This window comes from Halichoeres trimaculatus, unplaced genomic scaffold, assembly GCF_033239565.1.
Source record: "Halichoeres trimaculatus isolate MK-OKI-2021-1 unplaced genomic scaffold, fHalTri1.1 fHalTri1_scaffold_10, whole genome shotgun sequence".
NCBI lineage: Eukaryota > Metazoa > Chordata > Actinopteri > Labriformes > Labridae > Halichoeres > Halichoeres trimaculatus.
This window is the reverse complement of record NW_027437187.1, coordinates 1818579-1837519: the sequence shown is the minus strand read 5'-3', so window position 1 is coordinate 1837519 and position 18941 is coordinate 1818579. Positions and strand designations below refer to the sequence as shown.

General features: G+C 43.2%; 1 protein-coding gene and 1 non-coding gene across 2 annotated transcripts in view; one reads left to right on the top strand and one right to left on the bottom strand.

The window, feature by feature from the left end:
• Positions 1 to 14552, top strand: part of lrp5 (low density lipoprotein receptor-related protein 5) — a 79217-nt gene extending 64665 nt beyond the window's left edge. The window contains exons 20-29 of the mRNA XM_074677283.1: positions 201 to 400; positions 918 to 1108; positions 1265 to 1474; positions 1601 to 1726; positions 2396 to 2632; positions 5559 to 5669; positions 5757 to 5996; positions 6585 to 6727; positions 6881 to 6978; positions 10420 to 14552. Of these exons, the coding sequence (XP_074533384.1) occupies positions 201 to 400; positions 918 to 1108; positions 1265 to 1474; positions 1601 to 1726; positions 2396 to 2632; positions 5559 to 5669; positions 5757 to 5996; positions 6585 to 6727; positions 6881 to 6978; positions 10420 to 10744 (1881 nt within the window). The 3' untranslated portion in view covers positions 10745 to 14552. The remainder of the gene's footprint in view (positions 1 to 200; positions 401 to 917; positions 1109 to 1264; positions 1475 to 1600; positions 1727 to 2395; positions 2633 to 5558; positions 5670 to 5756; positions 5997 to 6584; positions 6728 to 6880; positions 6979 to 10419) is intronic.
• A 2184-nt stretch (positions 14553 to 16736) lies between these two features.
• On the bottom strand, positions 16737 to 16808 carry trnap-ugg (transfer RNA proline (anticodon UGG)). Its single transcript has one exon. It is a non-coding gene; the product is annotated as a tRNA-Pro (tRNA).
• Between the last annotated feature and the right edge of the window lie 2133 nt (positions 16809 to 18941).

Below are 18941 nucleotides of genomic sequence, written 5' to 3'. Positions count from 1 at the left end.
CTAAAACCTGCAGAACAGATCCTCCAAATGAGCTTGAACAGGAGAAACCTCAGTTAAAATTCAATTATGAAACAACAACACTGCCAGGCAACTAACAAACAAAATAAACTGATTTCTAAAATGTCCAAGTTGTGAATTAGAGGGATCACGCTGCTGTGGATAGAGGCCTTGACCTCTGACCTCTCTGTGTCCTCCTACAGTCATCCATGATAGTGAGCAGCAGCGTTCAGGACAACCAGCTCCACGACCTGAGCCTGGACCCCTACAGCCGCCATCTTTACTGGACCTGTGAGACCACCAACACCATCAACGTGCAGCGGATGGACGGGCACACCGTGGGCGTGGTCCTGAAGGACGACACGGACAAACCCCGCGCCATTGTGGTCAACGCTGAGAAAGGGTGAGGAGCTGTTTTATAGTAAGGTGGCTGCAGTTTGATGCAGACATGTTGGATTCTGATTCATTTTGATCCTTTTCATGTTTAGTTTCTTTCCAACAACATCACACTTACAACTCAAGCCTCATCTCCTTACACTGACCTGTTATCACATACCTACATTTTCTCCAGTGCTGTACAGAAAAAATACTGGTTCCCATTTCTTACTCAGTCTGTTCCAGAGCTAGTTCCTGTCTCAGCAGCAGAAGCTTTAACTCCTTCAGAGGAGTGGTTGGGGTCTTTGTGGAATTAGACCATTAGATTTAAAAGCAAAGAGGTTTTTTTGGTTATATTTGTTTGTTTCCTTAACATTACTTTGTTGAAATCTGTTTTCACTTTTACTTTCGAGGTGTTTGTGTGGAAAAAGCCAAGTTTTATTGACTATGATTGATTGATGGAAGCAGTCAAAGGGTGGAACATCCCAGGAGATGAACACATGCTAGGCTTTGATTCTCATGTGTCTGTGTCGCCCTTTCTGCAGGTACATGTACTTCACCACGGTTCAGGAGCGCTCAGCCAAGATCGAAGGAGCCAGTCTAGACGGGACGGAGAGGGAGTCTCTGTTCACCACCGGACTCATCCGACCCGTGGCTCTGGCTCTGGACAACAAGCTGGGAAAGCTGTTCTGGGTGGACGCTGACCTCAAACGCATCGAGAGCAGTGACCTCACAGGTCAGTATGAAATGGTGTGAGGTGTTTAGTGATGAAGGAGACACAGGAGAGGAAAGGAGGTCTGCATGCGTTTGACCATGTTCTCCTCCACATCCAAACTGTGTGGTCCAGCTGCGCTGCTTTATAACAGCATGTTACTCCACCTGTGTCCCTCAGGAGCCAATCGCATCGTCCTCCAGGACTCCAACATCCTGCAGCCTACCGGCCTCACCATCCTGGGAGATCACCTGTACTGGATCGACCGGCAGCAGCAGATGATCGAGAGGGTGGACAAACTGACAGGAGATGGACGCACACGCATACAGGGGCGGATCTCATATCTGACCTCCATCCACGCTGTGGAGGAGATGGACCCTCAGGAGTTCGGTAAAGACCTCTAGAGTCTGCTTTAAAGAGTCTGACTCACCTCATGTTCCTCAGGGTGCCTTTCTGATGAGGAAGCGTTTGTCAGGACACTTTCTGTGGTCTGAGCCCTTTGTATCTTCTTTGCAGCGTCACACCCATGTTCCCGAGACAACGGCGGCTGTTCCCACATCTGCATCGCTAAAGGAGACGGCACACCCCGGTGCTCCTGTCCCATGCACCTGGTGTTACTGCAGGACCTGCTGCACTGTGGAGGTAAACAACAGACCAGCTGCACGCTGCAGTGACACCACAGGGCCACACTCATTCACCCAACTGTTTCCCCCAATGCACAGCACTACTGTTTACTGCTATAAAATCTAAACTTTAAAGAGGGGGTATTGTTTTTTTTTTGGTGGGGTTTCATTCTGTCTCTCCAGGGACCCCACAGTATCTTTCCACAATTTGCAGCTTAGAAGAATGTCTATTTGTCTCTTTGGTGTTTCAGTAAACCATTAGTTCAGCCTCCATCTGAATTAGTGCATTTCCGCTGCTGTCTCTTTAAGACTCCTGGCTCCACAAGCCTCCTCCACTTTGGTTTGCCAGGCCTCTGGAGGTCTGCAGACCTTGGTGTTTGAGGCCCATCCCTTCCAATGTGTTTTGAACCAGATCTTAATGTGATGACCTCATCATTTCAGCAAGTCTCGTGAGGATCTGGTGCTATTTTTATAACAATGTGTTTGGATCAGTTTAGATTCAGTGATTTCTACAACATTTGAATAAGAAGAGGTTTGAAAATCTGCATGTACTCAGTCTGAACATCCAGCATTGTGATTTTAGATACACATTTAGCATGTTAAAAGGAGTCAGAACGAGCACTGTGCTGACTGTGGGATCCTCTCACACACGTGTCATTCCTCCTCCTCCTCCTCTTCCTTTTCTCAGAGCCTCCAACCTGCTCCACCGAGCAGTTCACCTGCTCCACAGGTGAGATCGACTGTATCCCCATGGCGTGGCGCTGTGATGGTTTCCCCGAGTGTGACGACAGCAGCGATGAGGAGAGCTGTCCTGTCTGCTCTGCGTTCCAGTTCCAGTGTGATAAAGGCGGCTGCATCGACGCACAGCGCCGCTGCAACGGAGAACCAGACTGTGCTGACCACTCAGATGAACAGGACTGTGAGAGTACGTTTAACGAGCTACACACACACACACACACACACACACACACACACACACACACACACACACACACACACACACACACACACACACACATTTCACAAAGCTCTTCGGGAAGTTTTTACTGAGTCATGTTCCCCTCAGGTACAGACGGATCATTCCATAACAAAGTATCTACTACGACCATCAGATGATCTGTTTATTCGCACGTCTCAGAATCTCCACAGAGTTATCTTTCTAAGAGGAGCAGGGCAGAACTTTCACCCTGTTATGATGTTTGTCTTTCTGTAACAGGCTGTCATCATTCTGTAATGTTCATTTCACAGTAACATGAAAACCAGAGATAATTAATCAATCCTCAGAGTTAATGCCTAAAGTTACAGGTAGGGGAAATCTGTCTCGGTGGAAAGTTTTAAAATCAGACGTAGTAAAAGTCTCTGCAGTAAAGCTGCTCACATCATTCAGAGTCATATGACTGTTGGTGTGAAGTCAAGCTATCACTTTTGATTTAAAACATAAAACAATAAACTGAAGGTGTGGGGTGTGAAGAAGCAGAAAAATGTCCATAAAGTACTGTAACGTGACAGAAAACATGTAGCATAGGAGAAAAACACTGATTAACTTTTTTTTTCTGGTTGTAAAGGGACAATCAAAGGGGCAACATCCAAAACATCGAAACCAGGGCAAAAAAAAAAGACTATTACAGCATCAAAAACATATTTACAGCCTGGTTCAAAAAACAGCTTGGTTCAGAAGGTATTAGGATTGTCTGATTGTCCAAAAAGAGGCACAGCTGAGCTCATGTGACTGACAGGCGCCCTGTACAGTGGAGAAAATGAGTATTGAATGTATCAACTTTTTTCTCATCACATTTATTTCCAAAGATGCAGTTCAAACAAAATTTCTACCAGACATTGGTATTAACTCAAATAATCCACACATGAAAAGAAATCACAATGTTCAGGTCCATAAATAATGATTATGTGGAATTAAGTACGATAACACAGGAAAAAAGTATTGAACACACCATGGAAAGGATGTATACTTTGGCAAGGAAATGCACCATACCACCTGAAATCTGTCAGTAATTATTACTTGAACTTCCAATTAGTGCAAACCAACATCAGCTGGGCTAGAGCAAATTGGTGGTCCTATAAAAAAGGTCGTTTTTTTCATCAAGCAGTTAAATACGACACACCTCATGATGGGTAAAGGCAAAGAGCTCTCTGAAGACATTCACAACCTGATTGTTGCTCAGCATCAGAATGGAACTGGTTACAGACTTATATCAGAGCACCTGAATATTCCAGTCAGCACCGTTGGGGCCATTATTCACAAGTGGAAGAAGCACCACCTTACCATCAACAAGCCACGCACAGGAGCTCCTTGATAGATTTCTGACCAGGGAGTCAGAAAGATAGTCAGAAGAGTACTCAACGAGCCAAGGACCACCCTGAAAGTGCTCCAGAAAGGCTTGAAGGCAGCAGGTACAATTGTTACAGAGAAAACAATAAACAATGTACTCCACTGCCATGGCCTCAATGGACGCTCAGACTGTAAGACTCCATTCCTCAAGAAGAGGCATGTTGAAGCTGGTTTAAAGTTTGCTAAACAGCATCTTGACAAGCCTGTAGAATACTGGGAGAATGTTGTCTGGTCAGATGAGACCAAAATTGGCAAACTTCATATAACTGACAGAGCAATGAATGGAGCCATGTATGGGGAAATTCTTGAATTAATCTGCCACCATCCACCAGGATGATGAAGATGAGACATGTCTGGACCTTCCAGCAGGACAACCATCCAAAGCACACGGAAAAGTTGACTCTTAAATGGTTTCAGAAAATGAAAATCAATCTGTTAGAATGGCCCAGTCAATCACCTGACTTAAATCCAATTGAACATTTGTGGAAAGAACTGAAGAAAATGGTTCACCAGAGGGCACCAAAGAATATTCCAGATTTAAAGACAATCTGTGCTGAGGAATGGGCCAAAATCACACCTGAGCAGTGTGGGCCATTAGTTAAAACATACAAGAAGCGTCTGGAAGCTGTCATTGCAAACAAAGGCTTCTCCATTAAGAACTAGATGAGTCTCAGTCAGTTTGTTCAAAACTATTTTCCTGTGCTATTGCACTTAATTCCACATAATCATTATTCATGGACCTGAACGTTGTGATTTCTTTTCATGTGTGGATTATTTGAGTTAATACTAATGTCTGGTAGAAATTTTATTTGAATTGCATCTTTGGAAATAAATGTAATGAGAAAAAAGTTGACACGTTTAATACTTATTTTCCCCTATGTAGCTGTTAGAAAGGAAACTCAGAGTTGGCGTCATCGCAAATGTGGCTGCGTCTGTAGATTGGCTTCATTTCACTGTTTTAGGAACAAACAGGTGACGTGAACAAAAACATCTGAATTAGATACGGTGCATTTAACAGCACACTGCAAAAAATCCTTACAAAGCAAGTGTTTTTGTCTTATTTCTCTTTAAAGATGTCTGTGACAACTTTACAAGTCCAAAGAAGTCTTAGTTCAACATGAGTTGCTTAAAATGAATGAGGATGATATACTTGTTAAAATAAACTTAATGTATAGGTTTTATTCATGAGGGCATTTTTGACTCTTGATATTTGAAAATAAGATATCTCTTTCTGGCCTATATTAATTCTGATAAGACACTTTTTTCAAGAAATGAGACAAAAACATGTCACCAACTTTTATGGAGCTCAGAATAGAAGTGAAAATGATTCATTTTCCATCAGAGGTGAAAAAATGACAAGAGGGATGATGAAGGAGTTGTACATTTTTAACTTTAGCGTCTCAAACGTCACTGTTTGCTCCAGTCTTCAGTCTGAACCTGCACAGTATTTCCTCATTCTCCTTCTTTAATCACTTTTTTCTGTTGTTTTTCTTTCACCCTGCAGCCATCTGTCCTCCAAACCAGTTCCGCTGTGGAGACAACCAGTGCATCACAAAGAAACAGCAGTGTGACAACTACTCAGACTGTCCTGATGGATCTGATGAACTGGCCTGCGGTAAATCTTTCAAACCCTGCTGCACTGGTTCTGTCTGCTCCTCACAGCTGTCTCTGACGCTGTTGTCTTTTCCTTGCATGTCTGCAGAGTTCGTGTCTCCTCCTTCCAGTGGCATCCCAAACACCGGTCCAAACACCATCGTCCCGGTCATCGCCATCATCCTGCTCGTCTTTGTGATAGGCGGAGCTTATTTCGTCTGCCAGCGAGTGGTGTGTCGACGCTACAAAGGGCCCAGTGGGACTTTTCCTCACGAGTACATCAGTGGCACGCCTCACGTGCCCCTCAACTTCATCGCCCCCAGCAGCTCGCAGCACGGCACCTTCCAAGGTAACAGCAGGTTATCACATGCAGGGTGCAGGAACAGGAGTCACTTCCTGAGAGAGGGGGCGTGGGGAAAGAAGGAGATATGATGCATGAAGAGGGACGTTCCTCTAACCAAAACATTGGCTGCTTATTTCATAACTTAAGTGCATTTTTAAAAAACAAAGCCTCTTTTTTATTTTGTTTCACTCAATGAATGTTTTTTGATTTCTAGTTTCTGTTGACAGTAGTTCACCTGCTCCTTGCTGGTGTCCTTGTCTACTGTAGGCGATAAAAAACTCCTCTCATGAGTTTTTTAACCTGTAGCACGAGGCAGATGAATCACAGCACATAGAAACACATCAGTGTGTAAATGTTTATGCATATACATATCCAGTTTAAAGGGTTAAGCCTTTTCCATGTACTATGTTGACTTTTCATTTCCTGTGTTGGATTTAAAGATGTACAGCTCCTCTCTTCACCTGCCCTGACCCTCTCTGTTGTTGTTCCTGGACGGTGATCTGTGTGTGTGTGTGTGTGTGATAATAAAAACAATAAAAACAGTGAAAGGAGAAGATAGCTCATAAGCGATGTCTTTCGTGACTGTGTGTGCAGGTATTTCCTGTGGTAAGTCCATGATGAGCTCGGTCAGCCTGATGGGCAGCAGCAGCAGCGGCGCTCCTCTCTACGACCGGAACCATGTGACCGGAGCCTCGTCCAGCAGCTCATCGTCTACCAAAGGAGCCTTCTACCCCCAGGTACACACACACACACACACACACACACACACACACACACACACACACACACACACACACACACACACACACACACACACACACACACACAGACACAGCTGTTTCCTCTCCACAGTGCAATAACACCTGCATATTTTCATATTTTGTCTGCAGATCCTGAACCCTCCTCCGTCCCCGGCCACAGATCGCTCTCTCTACAACACTGAGATCTTCTACTCCTCCAACAGCCCCTCCACCACCAGATCCTACAGGTAACACACACCGACAGAGCGAGCCATGTGTGACATCTGTCATCAACATCTGGACTGTTGTTTTTATTGGCTTTATTTACAGTCACTGCTGTAGAGTTCTGATGTTTGGTATCTCTATGTGTCCTACACACTGTGGTATAATGTTAAACATGAGAGGACAAAAAGGTGTTTAATTCTTCTTCAAAGATCCGTTTTTTTCATGACCCTAAATGGATTTCTGACTTTTAAGACAGCCTCAAGTGGACATTAAAGGAACTGCAGATTTTTTTTACTAGGGAGTCCATGTTGAGCAGCAGAGGTTTCCCGTTACAAGACAGTGCCATATTAATTGTCGTCAAACTGCTCTTTTCATTATTCTGTTCAGCTCCATTCTCTGCCTCTTTTGAACACACTGTAAAAGGCCTGCTGCTTCAGTGTCAGGATCATGAGCTAGCATCATGAGCTGCAGCATTAGCTAGTATCACAAGCTGTATCATGAGCTAGCATCGGTGGCTACCACATGACCTGGCATTTTGAGGACATATCATGCTGAACCCTGATTTAATACTTACATATAATATAATAAATTTGAAAACAAGACCTTTCACCCCCTGAATTTTCAAAAAATGAGATATAGTTTTTTTTCTGATATCCGACAACGAGATTTGATGCCTCTGAAAATAAGTAATTGCGAGATGACCGCGAGATTTCAAACGTCGTGACAACAAGAGGATCCTTTCTTTTTATTGGAGTAATCTGATAAAGCAGCTCCTCCTCTGCAGGGCTTGAAGACCTCAGGCATAGTGCCGGAAATCCGGCGTAGACAAACCTGCCAGATTGTGAAATCCTGCAGGTCGGTCTGGCTGCCCTCCGTTGATTTCACTCGATCGAGTTCCGACTGAACCAGTCAGGAAAGAGAGGCGGGAGCTGCCGAGAGCAGCTCCCGCCTCTCTTTGACAAACAAGCAGCAGCGGCCCAAATCCGCTACGTCATACCGTGGCTTGATGCGTATTGGTCTATGATGAGTGTGACTGGCAGAACGATCGTCCAATATGGCACTGTCCGTCTAATTTGTCAGATAAATGTGCTTCGTGAAGAGAGTAATTAATGACGGAGGCGGAGAGCAGAAGCAGCGTAGCAACCCCTTATAATGAAGCAGTGATATTGAGAGATGTTTTTGGACAACAAAGAAGCTTGGCTTCAGAGAGCAAGTTTACCACGTAATCGGGATACCCGCTCGAAAACTGCGCCGCCAGCGAGTCTGTAATCACGCAATCGGGCGTGCATGGATGTATTTTTCATCCATGCGAATTTCAGTAAAACCGTCACTCCTACTAGCGACTTCGGCGGGTTGAATTATTTAATTGTAGTTTTCTGAAACGGCATCTGAAATACTAAACCCATTGCAGTATGAGACTACGACACCACAACTCCCACGAGCACTGCCTGCACACAGTGTTTGCTCATTGGTCCCTTCGCAAAGTCTTCTACTGAGAGGCGCCCCAGACGCGCTGGTCTTCAGCCTTCGTCTCGGACACTGTGACAGCTCCCGGTGTTTAGCGCCTGATAACGTGTTTTAAAACTTCCTCGCGTCTTATTTGCTCTCTATGGTAAACGGATTCCGGGATTTAAGTCACAATCTAGCGCCAAATATTCCGTAACTTGTTAAAAGTGAGGACATTTATCAGATGGAGCTCATTTAAGCTCACAGAGCACCGTTCTCACCAGCAACACTCACCTTGAGCAGGGGAGGAGGAGAAGACAGGAGCACACGTAGAGAAGTGAAACTGATCATAGATATGAGAAGCCGTAGGAACAGTATTTAAACCTCCTAATAAACAAACATTTTAAAAGTTATATGTAAAAAGTTCACTCTGGAAATACTGTAAACAAACCAAATCATTCTAAATAAATGAAACTTATGGTCCAGTGTGACTTATGTAGGCCTACGTTATTTTCGTCTTCATGACCAATTTTTTTGACTGATACGACCTCAAAAAATGTATGATAGTACTACGAAGTGACTTGTAGTACAGAAAGTATGGTACTAGTTTATTAGTGAAAAATTACTGTTGTAAATAAATATTAAAGTAGACAGTGTTTCTAGAAAGCTTTTTCAGTTTAGTTTTTATTTTTTCAATTAATCTTCAACCTTCACAACTTTCATTGAATGCAATATTATGCTCCTCCTTTAATTACTTTGTTTCAATAGTCTGCATATTTTCATATTTAAGGAGCACAACCATTTCAGAGCTGAATACTTGATTTAGGTAGTCTTTATTTGAGTGTGCACAGGGGTCATTTATATTTAAAAAGGTTTTAAATCTATTTCAGGTAAACTTTAGCATTTCATCATCCGCCTTGATCATATCAAACATAATTATCCAACATCAAAATTGTGGACCCTACCAGAAGCGATGGCCACAGGTACTTATGCTGTATCGCTGACTGACCGTTTGTGTGAACAAAAAATTAGTGTTACTGTGTTTAATGTTGTTTTTATTATTATTATTATTATTAATAAAAACAATATTAAACGCAGTAACCCCCCCCCCGCTTTCAGGCACAGGATTTTTTCCTGCTTCAAGCCCTGCCTCTGTGATGTCAGTTAGTCACACAACCGCCACCAAGGGATACACCCACCAAGAGCCGAGTATAAACGTATAAACGATACATGTTACAGTACTGGTTTGACTCACCACACTGAAGCGTCCTGAGATGATCTGTGTCCAGGTGGATTTTCTTCCTCCTGAGCTGCAGAACCGTCCGGGGTCTGACTCGGGGTCCAATACAAAAGGACGTATCCTACACTCTGCCATTTTATTAGTGCTATCAATGCCTTACGGTGAAGTTTTGGCAAACAGCAAACTCGCTCGGTCTGCTCCATTCAATGTGGCGATTTTGTAAATACTGCCATGCTGCAAAAACCGCCCCCTGGCTCTACCCCCTCCGCCCCTCTGATAGAACTGACCAATCAGAGCACAAAGGGCTGTGACGTTGCGAGGTTACTGGAGGTCATTCTCCAAACGAAGCGTTTCAACGAGATCTTCAGAATGGCCTTAAATGAGGATATTGAGAACGCTATTGTGGGGCAATGAAGGAACTAAATGACTTGTACTGAGGGCAGAAATGCTTTACAGGCATCCTAGTCTGGCATAGTGAAAAGGAGAAACAAGCATGATATGTCCACTTTAAGCTATACCATAAGCAAGCATATTGAGCTATGCCATGAGCTAGCATAATGGGTTAGTATAATGAGCTAGCATAATGGGTTAGTATAATGAGCTAGCATAATGGGTTAGTATAATGAGCTAGCATAATGGGTCGGTATAAATAACGAAAACGTGACTTTAAACGGGTAAAAAGCTGGAAGGCTGATGTGCATAGTCCTCTCAGTGTCAAACGTCCTCTGCTCTTTGAAGGTCAAAGGTTAAACTTGATCCAAACTGTCTCCTCCCTCAGACCGTACCATCCTGTCAGAGGAGCAGCCCCTCCCACAACGCCCTGCAGCACCGACGTCTGCGACAGCGACTACACCCCCCACCACCCGCCGGCTGGGCTGGCATCTTCAGCGGGCCGATGGAAGGCTGTTGGCCACGGCAGCCACGGCAAACACAACAAGTACTACATGGACCTGAACTCAGACTCGGACCCTTACCCTCCGCCCCCCACCCCCCGCTCACAATACTTGTCAGCTGAGGAGAGCTGCCCCCCCTCCCCCTCCACGGAGCGCTCATACTTCCACCTGTGCCCTCCTCCCCCCTCACCCTGCACCGACTCCTCATGACCCCCCAACAGCTCCAGTCCTGTGAGGAGAACAGGGAGGGGGGTTAGGGAACGACCTCATGCCAACTTCCAGCCTCACACCTGCTGCTCTCTGTCTGCTGGTTCAGCTCCAGTGCCTTGCCCAAGGTGCCACACCGGTGGTTGTATCATTCCAGTCGTCCTGCTGCTCTCAGGGTGACCTGCATCAGATCAGTCTGTCCTCCAGGTGTTCCTCAGTCTCCACAGACAGGAGGGAGCAGGTAGACGTGTCCGGATGCTCCCTCTGTGACTGTCATTCCGTCAAAAGAAGAGAAACCCAGTCTGTCCACGCATGAGTCCGACCCCCCGCCCCCTGAACTCCCCAACATGTGCATGAACTCAGACTGAGAGGTGTGTGTGTTGCTGTGTGGCTGTCCCACTGTCACACCTGTGTCTCTTCCTTCCTCACAGCGTCCTGTTTGTAGGACTGTACATAGTGTTAAAATAATATGAACAAAAAGAATCAGAGAGGAATTATTTTATTATTCACGCCGGCTGATCCACTGCTCCTCAGAGAAACAGAGGCCAGACGGACACCCGAGCAGAGGAGCCATGAGCGAGTGGACAGCCGTGAATGTTTCACTTGATGTAGGACGTTAGAGAAATCCACAGACAATGACTGAATGAATGTGTAGAAGAGTAAATGAATGAATGAATGAATAGATGAACGGATGAGGAGTGAGTGGGAAAAAGGCCAAGATCCAAACAGGGCTGGGCCAAACATGTGATCACAGTATGTCTTCAATATTGATCATTATTAATATTTATCACAATGTTATGTTTGATAACGCTGCCAGTTTGAACAGAGTCCTGTTAGCCATGGAGCCTCCAAGAAAGCACTCAGCCCAGATCAGAGTTTAGAAACAGGAGGCTGAGTTTTCCTTCTTCAAAGTGCGGATAAAAGAAAAAAGCTGTTTCATTTTAATAATAATACTGTTCTGATCCTCTCTGGTGGGCTCTGAGCTGAGCTGCTACTCAGCTTGTATTAGCTCTGACTGTTTTAGAAGTCCATCAATTGAAGAGTCCTCCTCTCAGAAGTAAACGGTGCCTAACCCAACAGACAAACGCTCTGATGAAGCAGTTTTATGTTTTAATTCAGTGATTTTAGAGGATCTTTGGTTCAGGGGTGGCAAGCTGAGCTGCAGCTAAAAGTGTCAGCTGTTGTAAGGCTGAAAAATATGGCACATGAACAAGAGATGGAACGGTTTATGAAAAAAATGTGGTCTGTTCAGTTTTCCTCACTCAGTTCAGTTTTCCTCACTCAGTTCAGGGGGTCTTTAACCACGTTATTTCTCTCTCCTACAGAGACCATGACAGTTACATTATTATGCAAATTAGACAGCAGTGTCATTTAGTGGCTTTTAGTGGCTTCTGGGACAGACAATAGTGACTTTCCTCACTGTGGAGTTGGCATGTTGAAACTAGCAATGTTTCACTCAGCTTTAATGATGTTTGAAATGGGAAACCGCCTCATTCTGTCAGGTATTTCATGGCTACATATGACATAACTGATTAAAAATAATCTGTTAGTGGTAGATTATTAGGGAATATAATAATCTGGGGTGTTAAAAACAACAACAATGTACACTGAACCAAACCGAAAACCATGACCACAAAACCAAACAGAACCGAACCATGATTTTGTGAACCGTTCCATCCCTAACACATACAGCTACAAGCTAGTTTTTTTGCAAAGATCTCATAAAAATGGAAAAACTCACTGACTAAAGGCGATATAAAAACTTTGACTTTAGTTGAACAGTTAAATGTTGAAACTTGGCTCTCTTTTTTTTTTTCAGGGCTTTGCCAGCTGCTGCCAGCTGAGCTGCAGTCCTGTCTTTTTGTTCTGATAACTTCAGACTTGAAAAAAGAATAAAACCCTGAACAGAGCTAATGATTGAAACAGCAACAATCCAGACACTGAAGTGAGCTGCATGTTGGAAAAAGAAGTTAGCTGGAAATGTGCTAGCCAAGAAGTGCAGACTGACTGGATTTTGAGTGCCTGTAAAATGTAGTAGCTAGTTGAATCATGTCTTTGTCCTTTTAAACCGTTTCATGGCCCGGCCCGATCAAAGTGTGACATCCTCTGTACGTCAATGAGAAATGTTCCCCTCATGTCACATCCTGAACTTGTTGTAGCTGAACTTTGGACCTCATGAAGCATTCAAGCTTTCCCCACAAAGACACAACAGTCCTGTCCGTGTCTGATGACATCACAACATACCAAATGACATGTAAAGCTATTGTACATATGTGTAATGAAGTCAATGATCGAGTCATGAGAAGTGAATCTGAACCTCTTCCATCACATTTACCTTCACTTTCCCGTTTACCAAAAGTCTGTTTGCTGCTATTGTGTACATACTCTATCAGTTATTTGTAATTACACAGAACAAAAGACCCAAATTACCACTTTCATACTGACCATAGATCATGAAGCTATTTTACAGTTAATAACAGATTATTCTTATAGCGACTTTTGTATTTCTGTGTAGATCGTTGTGTGTTTGTGTCCTCGTGTTTGTTGGTTTGAAGGAGTCTGTTTGAAAAGGTTAAAGAGTTCACACTGAGACGGACGTTACCTGAAGGTCTCCCTCACCCGGCCAATCACTGTGCAGATTAGACTTTAGAAACTGGCCCCCTGCATCCAAGTGTGCCTCCAGAGATCCCTCTCAAAGAGGTTATTAGTTGTTATCTTGGTTAAGGTGGGATCATGTCAGAGTTATGGTCCATTTATTTCTAAGTCTAGTTTTTTTTCTAGTCTAACTCTAATAAAGAGAAGCAAACCTGAGCCCTCATGGTCACAGATTGTGTAAAATTTCTGAGCAGAATCCTGGGCTCAGATTAGGTAAACTATCACAGTGTCTTCTCTGTGAATGCAGTAACTCATGGATGCAGGGTGTTTGAAGCTCACCGTCACCTTCAGTTTTTCAGGTGCTCACCTCTTTTATCTGAGGTCCTGAGGTCATGGTCAGTGGTCTGAACCCCTTCATGGCCTTACCGCTCCTCTGACTGCTGCACTGATTATTCCCTCACTCTGATCGCCGTGCCTTCAGGAGCTGTTTGAGGTTTAGTCTCATGTCAGATGACATTTTAACACAGGAGTGGACGACCCACTGCACCTCTGCCTTTAAACCAACCTTTTCATTCAGGCTCACGGAATGTAGACTGTTCCCACAGACCTGCCATCAGCTGCCTTTGTAGGACACCTCTCCTTCAGTGTCATTTTCTAACATCTTTTTATGGTGGTGTTTGCTGTCAGAGCCAGGGCTGATCTCCCCAGATAGAGGGCCAAAATTAGTCCCAACAAGGGGAAAAATCCACTTATTGTTCTGAATTGTTAGAATCACAGCATCTGTGGAGGAAAGTGAGGAGACGCTGTACTTATGCAGAGAAAAATAATTCCCTGGAAACCAAACAAACTTTATGACAAAAGAAGATCTTTGAAATGTTTCAGGTGAAGCAGGATAAATAAAAACCTCACACCTGAGAGCCACTGTAGCCTCAGACACAGACTGTTAAAAACTCATTTACTCAACTCTCAAAAGGACAGAAAGCTGTTTTTGGACCCTACTTTTTCTCATTTAGATGTAATATCATAAATCTGTGCCTGGCCATGTTGGACCAGGTGAGGCTCACCTGAGTCAGCTGGTAACCTGTCTGTTGAAGTGGGAACTCTCTGACTGGTTTTATATTTTGGGCCATCGCCCCGCCTCAAACCACTGTGTCAGTAAAACTCCTTAAAACCTGTATCTGTGTCTCAGCTAAAAATGCTTTGTGTACTTTACACTTGTGACATTTTTTGTATCAAAAGCATTTTTATATAATAAAGGTTCTATTTTAAGGAAAAAAATGTCTGTTTTTTGTGTCAAGCTTTTACGTTTTCCCTACCAGTGTTGAGAACTGTGACCAACTCTTTCACAGCAGACACTTTGATTTAGTGCATTTCAAAAAGTCAGAAAGAATTCAACTTATCAGTGATGTTAAAGCAGCTGTGAGGAGTTTCTAAGTGATCTTCAAATAAAATCCTTCTAAATCTCTGCCTGAACCTAATCCTCACTTAAAAATGAGATTGTCAGCACCGTTAAAGGTTATTCCTAAATTCTACTTTTTAGCTTCCCGATTGGGTTCGAGCAGGAGATCTGTGTGCTGTGATTGACTGGTAAACAGTCCTGGGTGTACCCCACCTCCCACCTCCCACCTTGAGACTGCTGGACCAAGCTCCGGCCATAAGCGACCCTGAACAGGACAAGTGGTTTAAGAAATGGATGGATGAAGACACATCTGTGTTTTTCTCTGCTGAAAACAATTTCTGTGATTAATTTTGTAGTGATAGTGGACACTGGAGCCTAACTGTCAGACAGAAAAAAAGGACAGAAGAGCAGAGGAAAGAGAAACAGGAGAGAGATAGAGCACATGCTAAAGGCTAACACATGAGCTACAGGCTAAAACACAAGCTAAATGCTAAAACAGGCTAGATATTAAAGCACAAGCTAAAAACAGGCTAAAGGCTAAAACATGAGCTAAAGTTTAAAACGTGAGCTAAGCACTAAAACACAAGCTAAAGGCTAAAACACAGGTGAAACTGTTTGTGCTAATGTTGATTCCAACCCACATGCATCAGTTATTGTGCACTGGTCTGTTCAAACTTGAGAGTCTAAAATGAAGAGTGAGGTTATGTTAGCTCTGCTTAGGACATAACATTGATTTGCTAACATAAGACATTACAGACACTCACCAGGCTGTGAGTAAAGCTAAATGTAGCTGGCTGCTAAACTACAGTACAAACTGACAAAGTTTGCTTGTTGTCACATTTTAAACAGTAGCTCCAACTGTTGATAAATACCTCACCCTGTGGCGTTGTTTCTGGTAAAAAAAGAAAAAAAATGTTGTGAACAAAGAAAAGAAGAGTTAAAAAGAAGATCTGATCTCCATTCATCTCCAAGACAAACACATACCTTGTTAGGAGTTACGCCTATGTGTCACTTTGGTTTCAGAGCCAAAAAAGTTAGTTATTATGTTTTAGGTTGTTGTTACATTCCGTACCCCAACAAACCAACATGCAAAACATGAAAACAGGCAACAGGAAGCTGAATGCAGCCTTATGTTGCCTCTCAAAATATTCAGTTTCTTTCTCAACTGAAGAAGTGTGAATTCTAAAGAAAAGTTGTGAGAGTAGAATTTAAATATATCACTAACAAAGAATAAAAGACAGGTTTTTACTGTTATTGAATTATGAAAACGCTTTAAGCGGATGAAAAATTAAGTGGAAAAAATCTTTCCCCTTCCTCACTCTGCCCTACTTTTTCATTCAAAACCATCTACTCAAATAAAGAAATAAATAAATATTGGACAATAGAAATTATGATTGCTCTACTGTTGCTTCCTCAGATAAAGAGTCATTTTACTGATTCAATCATTATGTCTGCTACAAACAGGACAGAGGGAGTTATTTTTCTTGGGTCCAGTTTTGGCTTTTTCTTAGTTCTTGGTATCATTTCTTGGTTAATTAGAATGAGAGAGTTTATTATTGAGGTGTGTTTAAAAATGGGGTCACCAAACTTTTTGAGACTGAGGGCTACCTCAAGGTATTTGAGTGATACAAAGGGCTACCTGTCTGATACAAACCTCCTGAATAAACCTGCATGGATCACTATTTAGTAACAGTAATATTAGTAGTAGTAGAAATACCATGAGAAGACACTGCAACATTAACTACTTAACAATTATTATTAATGATTTACTAAACAATGATGGTAGGATATATATGATTTCTTTTTTGAAGCATGCCCCTTAAGTGGTTCTTGTGGGGGCCTGCATTGGTGACTACTGGTTTAGATGGTGACTTTTAATGAGGGATGTTACAAGGAAGCCTGCCTGCATTTCACAGCAGAATACTTAGTAAGATTGAGCTAACAGAATAGAGGTGTGCATACTTTGAAACGGTGAAAGTAATATCCTTTATGGGAAAAGATGGGCTCGTCCGGGATTTGAACCCGGGACCTCTCGCACCCAAAGCGAGAATCATACCCCTAGACCAACGAGCCGTTGTACTGGCGGGAAAACCAAGTCGTTATATAATCTTCTTAACATGCCGGTGTCTGGTGTTGTCTGTGGAGTAACAGTGTCATCTAGTAGTTAAAGACGGTATTGCACTTTGGTGCTGATCGGCTTTTCTTTTACAACAAGGGCTCTCAAACTCGACTTCGGGTAGTTAAAAGACGTTTGGATGTTCGTCCAATGTCTCCCTTTACTGCGTCGTTTGACTCCTGGTTATGCACGGGCCCGCACAGCAGAGCAGTGACTCACAGACAGTTTAACACAAACCAGTGGTGACGTGAAATGTCTGCGCCCGTAGTTTGGAAGTAACAGCGACTACCTTTTCTTTACTCCAACGCCAACACGAGGGTTGTTTCTGCACAGACGTGAACGTGTACACACGTTTTTATTCAGCTCTTTTTGTCAGGGCAGCTAGCTCCAAAGCTAACAGCGAACTGTCACAAACACAGCATATCAAATGACTCTGAGGTTTCAAGCTATCGGACTCTAGTTTACTGAGTGAGACAGCGCCTCCTTCTGACAGCAGGAGAGGACTGAACACCTTCACAGGCATAACATGAAGATGAATTCGTTTTTTGTCCTTATATTAAATGAAATTAAGTTTTGAAAGATCTTGGAATGGATACCGTACTAAAAATGTGCTAAAAGTTATTTTATTTCATTTATTTCTGGAATACAGGAGTCACTTACCTCCTAACTTTCAGGAAGATTGATAACTGGAAAAAAAAATTCAGACAGTATTTTAAATACGTTTTGTTTTTGCATGTTTACAGCAAAGCAATCTGAGATTGTACCTGTTTCAGAGCAGTTAGGCAGTATCCGTGGAGAGGAGGGTACACCAACACGATATTCTGTCAATATTTGCATTACACAGTGTTTGATACTGTGCTTCTACTTTACACAGAAAATTCATCAGACTGTTGGGTTAGCCTCACCTGATCAGACACAGGATGAATTGACCAACATTTTATAGAAACAAAAGAAGATATGAAGAACGTCTTTGCTTCATGTGAAAAGATTCATTTTTTAGTTATCTGTTTGCTGGTCCTGTTACAGCCAACAGTGTTATTTTTGGACAAATGCTCCTGGCTTTCATTTAAGTCTGATTTTTTAAGCCTTTACGGACAGCAGAGAGTAGCTGATTTTTTGTCTAAGGTCTATATTAACTGTTTTTGAGCTGTTTAAGTCCCTCTGCTGCCACAGAGGGAGACACACTCCAGCCAGTGCTTCATCAGATCAGTCACTGTGCACTGTCAGGATGCGTCCCTTCTTACTGCACCATGTTCATTCACAGGTGGTTGATCATTTAGGAAGCCAGGATTACAGTTTTTCTCAGTCACTTTGCACAACAGTAAATGCATTTCTCAAATCAGTCAGCTGTTTTATCAGTTTGTCTTTCTATGCTGCTCAGTCCAAACATCACACTTTTACCTGGGCCCACTTTACAGTCAGTAGGGCCCCAGATAGACCTCTGTCCGAACTGAGCCTATCTTTGATTTAGTGTTCTCTTTGAGGCTCGTGTGTGAACTAAGTCATATGACCATCCATGTACTGTGGGTTAGTGTTACATCATGTGGTGTAGACACCATGTCTGATCATACAAACCCTCTGCTACGTCAGAAATACTTCCACAGGTATTTACGTGGAGTAATACCATCCCTATGGGCCTGTCAGTCACATCACCTGCCCTCGTGACAGTCCAATGGTAATGACCCCTGATTGACTTTGTGCTGCAGACTTTCCCAGGCATTTAAACCCTCAACCCTTCAGCTCCTCTGTTCTCTCAGCTCCAGGCTAAACGCAGCTCTCTGCGACCGTCCTCACCTCTGAGGTGAGAGGGAATTTCCCGTCTCATTGTGAGTCCTTCCTCCTGGAGTCCAGCAGTGGTAATGATGCCCCCAGGCCTCAGCTCCTCTGCAGCTACAAAGACTCCCAGCTTCACCTTTCTCTGGGTCCTCTGTTCAATCTATTGTGCTCTGAACACTGAAGCTAAAGGTCATTTCCTCTTTGCACTAAAATAGCCAAACCTCTACTGTTCCTCTCATTACACTCCACACTGCTACATGATCTGGGAACGGCCTGCGCTGACAAACTTCTGTGATATCGTGTTATGTTCTTTG